The sequence below is a fragment of the Protopterus annectens genome, chromosome 5.part0 (assembly GCF_019279795.1).
Source record: "Protopterus annectens isolate FY-2018-M chromosome 5.part0, PAN1.0, whole genome shotgun sequence".
Classification (NCBI taxonomy): Eukaryota; Metazoa; Chordata; order Ceratodontiformes; family Protopteridae; genus Protopterus; species Protopterus annectens.
In genome coordinates, this window is record NC_056735.1 from 45,342,384 (window position 1) to 45,348,978 (window position 6,595).

At 45.0% G+C, this 6,595-nt stretch overlaps 1 protein-coding gene across 4 annotated transcripts in view; it reads right to left on the reverse strand.

Moving 5' to 3' along the window:
- Nucleotides 1-6,595, reverse strand: part of BCL9 (BCL9 transcription coactivator) — a 1,690,791-nt gene that overhangs the window by 188,685 nt on the left and 1,495,511 nt on the right. For all 4 annotated transcript variants that reach the window (XM_044072112.1, XM_044072109.1, XM_044072110.1 and 1 more), the window contains one exon: nt 4,488-4,689. In XM_044072112.1, the coding sequence (XP_043928047.1) occupies nt 4,488-4,689 (202 nt within the window). The remainder of the gene's footprint in view (nt 1-4,487; nt 4,690-6,595) is intronic.

The window sequence follows — 6,595 nt, forward strand, 5'->3', positions numbered from 1 at the left end:
GGCTCAGTGTTGTAATGAGCAGAAATGGCTGAGGCATGTATCTTAATGGAGGAGAAGGACATGTCTTTGTGGGGTAGATCTGCTAGGTAATCCAGGATAAGAGGCAGAGAGGGTAGAGTTGTGTCCTCTCCTTTAGAGTGAATCCATGAGCAGAACCTTTTCCACTTATCAGCATAGGGTTTTCTTGTACTGGGTTTTTGGCTTCGAGAATGACTTCCAGCACCTGTTTAAGGTTGCTGGGGGAGAATTCAAGGAATAAGCCAGGCTGCAAGATTTAAGGTTTGCAGTTGTGGATGCAGAATCTGTCCCTCCTGCTGAGAGAGGAGGGTTGTATTCTGGTGTAGGTACCAGGGTGGCACCGATGTCAGGCTGCACAGGAGTGGGTAGCAGTGCTGTCGTGGCCAGTCCGGGGCAATGAGAATTATCCTTGGTCTGTCCTGTTTTACCTTGGGTAATACTCTTGAAAGGAGAGGCAGAGGGGGAAAGGCATAGATTGAGAGATTTACCCAGTGAAAAGATAGGACATCCAATTTCCAGGCCCTGCTGTGAGGATTTCTGGTGCAGAATTTGCTGAGCTGGTGGTTGTAAGGGGAGGCAAATAGATCCACCTCTGGGGTCCCCCATTTCTGAATCAGAAGGTTGAAGGTGCTGTGCTTCAATTGGCACTCGTGTGGGTATAGCAGAGTTCGTCTGCCAGTACATTTTGTTTGCCTGGCAGAAATTGAGCTTGCATATGGACATAAATGTCCAAGGCCATGTTCCGCAGGGCCATGGCTAGCCTGCAGAGTGGGTAGGAATGGGTTCCCCCCTGCTTGTTGATGTACCACATAACTGTGGTGATGTCTGTTTTTATTAGCAGTTGTCCTGGAAAGATTAGGGATCTGAAAGCTGTCAGAGCATTCTGTACAGCTAGCATCTCTTTTTGGTTGATGTGCAGATGAATTTGACTTGGGCTCCAGTGGCCCTGAATACATTTTCTGTCCATGTGTGCCCCCCAGGCATAATCTGTTGAGTCTGTGGTTAGGCTCTGGGTGGGTTGGGGTTGAGTAATTGGCAGTCCCTTGTTGTGGTAGCATGCTTCTGCCCACCAGAGGAACTCTGTCCTTAGACAGGATATGATAGGAATGAATGTTTCCAGGTCCTGAGAATGTTGGCACCAAAGACTTTTTAAGTACCACTGGAGTTTTCTCATATGCAGTCTTGCATATGGAATCAGCAGTATACACGAGGCCATGAACCCTAGGGGTTGCAGTATTTTTCTTGGAGATACCTGGGTTCTGGTGGCCATTTGTTTGAAGTAGCCTGTCAGACGGATTTGTTTTTCTGAGGTGAAGAATGCCATCTGGGAAGTTATGTCCAAGTTTGCTCCCAGGAATACAATCTTTTGACTGGGTATCAGTTTTAATTTATTTTCATTGATGGTGTACCCCAAGGAAGTGAGAAGGTTTTTCACAAATGTCAGGTGCTGCAGCAGCAATTCCTGACTGTCCGCCTGAATCAGGTAGTCGTCCAAGTACGGGTAAATTTGGATATTTCTCTGCCTGCAGTATGCAATGGCTGGAGCCAGGCATTTTGTGAATACTCTGGGTGCAATACATAAGCCAAAGGGAAGTGCAGAGAACTGATAATGCATAGACCCTGCCCTGAAACGTAGATACTTCCTGCATGATTCCCTTATGGGGATATGCAGATAGGCTTCTTTTAAGTCTGGGGTGACTAATAACCAGGCATACTTGGCTAGCATAGGAAGAAGCTGTTGCAGGGTAAGCATTTTAAATTTTGGTACCACCAGGAAGGTGTTGAGAATGGAAAGATCCAGGATTGGGAGCCAAGAGCCCTCTTTCCTGGGTACCAGGAAGAGTCTGGAGTAGAATCCTTGACCCCTCTGTTCTACTGGAACCGGCTGGATAGCTCTGATATTGAGTAGGGAAAGTACTTTGTTTTGAGCCTCTGCTCACTGGTTTGGAGGAAGGTCTGGGTATCCGCTTGGGGTTGGCAGTGAATGGAAATAAAATTTGTACCCCTGGGATACAATGTTGAGGACCCACCGGTCCTGAGTGATGGACAACCAGTTTTTTACATGAAGGGCAAGTTTTCCTCCTAGGGGCACAAGCAATTGGGTAGGGCTGGAGAGTGGAGTAAAGAAGTCATTGTGAGCTTTTTCCGTAAGGAGGTGGCTTACCACTCCCTGCTTTAAGGGTGGGGGCACTCCATTGCTTAGATCTCTGCATACCCTGAGACTGTAGTCTGAGTGGTCTCTTTCCCCTGAGTCGGTTTTGAGACGGCCTGGAGGGGGCTGAAAAGGACCAGTGTTTGGAAGGGCAATGCCTACTGAATCTAGGGGGTTGCACTTGTAAGAATTCTTTAACAGTCTGCATAGACTTAGCTTTTTCTTCCATCTTTTTAAGAACCTCTTCTGCTTTGGTGCCAAACAAACAGTCCTTATTCAAAGGAGCGTATAATAACTTTGATTTGACATGGTCTGGCAAGGTCTGCTCCTTCAGCCAAGCATGTCGTCTCAGTACAGAGCCAGTGACAGCTGCACAGCAAGATGCTTCTAGGGCGTCAAAGCCACACTGCAAAGTATGCTTGCTGACTTGTCTTGCAGAGTGCATAAGCTCCTGCAATTCTTTATTTTCTGCACAGTCTGAAAATGTTGCCTCTTTTTGTTTAATAAGTTCCATAATATGTTGCTGGTACTTCAGCATGTGAAACTGACAATTCAATGCCCTAATAGCAAGAGTTGCAGAGGTATATACATTCTTACCACATCTGTCCAAAGCTCTGGAATCCCTGTCCAAAAGGGTGGGATTCTTGGCAGTAGTAGCCTTGATACCTTTAGGCCCCTGGGAAATGATCTCTGGGTCAGCAGTAGGATTACTGAAAAGAAATTTGTGAGTGTCAGGTACTCTGTATTACCTGTCTGGTTTCCTAGGGGCAGAAGGTAAAGTGTCAGGAGTAAGACTGGATTCCATAAAAACATCATCCACAACATCCAAGACAGGGGGTATTGCTAAGGGCCTGTGTTGAGGCATCTCTAGAAATTCCCTGAGCCTCTTTTTGGACTGAAGACAGTCTTGGCATTCCCAGTGGAAATGCTCAAATAAGGTATGCAAGGTTTCACCAAAAGAAAAATCCTCGGGATTGGAGGCAGAGGGCATGGATTCCTCTGCATCTGGATCCTCATAAGCAGATAATGGCATGTCTACATAATCAGAAATTTTAGCGTCATCGGACTCCATACCAGTGAAGGGGTTGGATACTGTCTCTTACCAGGGAAAGGCTGACTTCCCCTAATCAGCATAATAAGGTCTTCAGCCATTCTAAGCATTTGTTTTTGTGGCATGGGAGCAGGTGCATGCGCTTTGGTCGGTTTTCTAGGCGTAGTGCATACTCTGGGCCCAAGAAACTCGGTAGTTTTGGTTAAAAAAGAAGTTGTCCGTTTGAGTCGAGCATCGGTTGAGCAAATAACTGCCTCAGAAGCCGGTGCCTGCTCAGCAGCTCCGGACCCATCCAAGCTAGAGACATCCGTAGGTTCCATAGTCGAATAAGAGTCTCATGGCATACCGGACTCCGAATGGGTCTCAGTAGAGGCCTGCGAATCCACTAAAGCGGGCATCAGGGGCTGCGAAAGCGCCTCACTGAGTACCGGCGGACTGGTGACTATCTTAACAGAAGCGTCGTCGGCAGTTTTGGACATAAGAGGTCTGTCTCTGTCTTTATCTTTATGTTTTTTCGGAATATTGGTAGTCGGATGGCTTACTGAAGCCATTTCAGAATACGGAGATCGAGAGCGAAAGAATTTATTGACAAAGAGAGACCGATGAATGGTTCGGGCGTTAAATAAGGCACAAAACTGACAGCAAGAGACGCTGTGGTCAGGGCCTAAACAGGTGACGCAGTAAGAATGAAAATCTCTGTGAGGTATTTGCTTTCCTCCTGCAAGACAATTGTTAACTTTTTCTGACATCGGTTAGAGCAAGAAAAAAGGACCCCCAACGGGGAACTTCACTTTAGAAGACTTCAGGATTATTACATTTGTAAACGAAAATTCAGGTAGCGGCCGACCGGCACTTGCGAACTGCTTCTGCTTCGGGCTCCTCGGCAAGAAAGACTGATGTAATGGCGTCGGCTGCCTGTTTTTATACCCCTGATGACCTGGCGTCAGTCTTGGAGCGACAGCATCTGACGCAGAAATACTAAGTCTCTGGTAATCGGGCCGACTGAGGGCTACCTTCATGCAGATAACCCAAGTGTGATGACTGCAACAGTGAAACACGAAGAACATCCAGACATATATCCAATTATCTGATGTGATAAAATGTTATAATTTCTCATTAATAAAAATATAAAAAATACATAAAAGTCAGTAACTACTGCCGTCCATACCAGTGAAGGGAAATTAAGAATTGTTAAACAGAATAATCATCACTACAGACATTTCTGATCTCCTTCCAAAGGACGCAACAGTTTAGTTTACAACTCACCTGTTGGCCATCTCCGTAGAAAACACAAAGACAACCTTTGGGGGGATCTTTCGGCTACCAGCAGTCTCTGCCATGACTACCGGTCCACCCACAGAATTGTGGGAAGGAGTGGAAGATCTGGCCATTCCCGTATTTCCGGGAAGCAACGCGATTGGTGTGTGCTGGGATTCCTGGGATTTGACATTGCCCGGAGAACTACAGTCTAGAAAGCAGGTCAAAAACAAACAGTAGTGAGAAAAAAAAGAAATAAAGAAAAAGCACAAATTCAACTCCTGACTACCCCCTTCCCTTAAGGAGTGTGAAATCAATTCTTGTAAAACTCCCCTTCATTTTAACATGCAAATTCCATTCTTACCAACCATATTTCTTCCACAGTGAACTTACTTGACAATTTACAAAAGAATTCAGTTCATAAGAGATCCACTTTTCAGGAAATTCTTCATAAGACTAACATCTTTATGTCTCCACACACTGCAAAACTAGACTTCTCAATACCCTGCGTGCAAACAATTGGTTACATATCTGAACTTCTGACAGATAGCGAACTCTTATTTAGTTAACTCGCATTTGTTAAATTTTTGTGCAAGTTGGTATACATATAGACAAGTTGGGGGATGGGAAGGCGGGGCAAAGCCAATCACACTGGGATACAAGTGGGATGGGCTATTATGAGGAAATTACCATAAATGTCCATGTTCATCATATGGTACACGGTTAATCACACTCACTCACACCCCACCATCTTTACTTCTTTCTGATCACAAATGCTTTTAAAGCTCAGGGCAATGTTAGTCTTTTGGTTCAGCCTTATTTCCACATTAGGCAGGCAAGCACTCCTTTGCAGAAAATATTATTGTACTTTGCATGTTTTTTTTTGTTTGTTTAGTTTTACTTGTGTTAGCAGCAGTAGCAGTGCATGTCAGTGGTTACTAAACAAGATAACTGCATTATCTGGGGAAAGCAAATTCTACACACAGACTTTCACAGTCACTGTTTGTTCCATCTGGGTCTTTGAGCCCATGGAAGTGCAGATCCAGAACAGGAATGGCATGATTAAATGGTTACAGTTATCTACTGATTGCTAACTATATATGCATGTTTTTCTCCACGCTGCTAGACATTTATTTTTATCTACGTAAATGGGTAGAAGAGGACAACTAGACAGACGGCTAATTCCATTTGTAAATGGCACTGTACCTGCCAAATTGTCTACCTTTCCTCCAATCTCCATACCTGTGAAAATAACGTAGTAACTATCAAACTTCTGTGTCAGTATAACATTCTGGCAGCTAAGCAGATAAACTAATGGCGTTCAATGCTCTCCACTATTGCCCAGGGATAAAGCCCCATAACAGTGTATTTCAAACTATGACATTCTGTAGACCAAGGAGTGTTAAATGTTGACTAAATGAGAATCAATTTTCTGTCATAAAGTCAGCATATGCCAACATAGCCTCTTCCAAGAATGTACACATCTCTTTCAAAGCTTTCCATAAGCTACATCTTATAATAACTATGTCAGGTACAACTCCGCTCCTACAAGCATGCATCCTTCTTCCTCGAAGGATAATCCTTCTAAATGCGATCACCTGTCAATTCTCAAACAAGAGCAGCTGTTCACTCTGTCCCAGATAACCACGGTTACACGAGTGGCAGGGGTGCTGGACAGGCAGTGTGTGAATGGAAGAGAATGAGGGTTTGATACTAGCTGTCCCATCTTGAGGTATAGTAGCAATTTGACTTGCTGTATTGATGACACCTGCTGGAGTGGTGTGCCAGTTACTAGCGGATGTGAGGCCAGTTACTAGCAGATGCGAGGCAATCTACATGCCTTTTGGAAGCTGCACCACACAGCCTCCAAACTGATACAAGGAGGGAAGAAGTTAGGTAGGGAGTGGGACCCAATCGCTGGCTTGTGGACGGACAGCTCGTACTACTGGTTTGCTTGGCTCTTGTCCTGAAGGACTGAATAGGCTATATGGCTCTCAACTACCAGGAACAAATACCAGAAATGAGAGGCAGGGGAGGGTGGGGGTTGAGTTAAATGTTCAGCTCAGGCAAATGGTTGGGGGGAGGGGGGGCAAATAACAGAGGTAACACCTTTCATC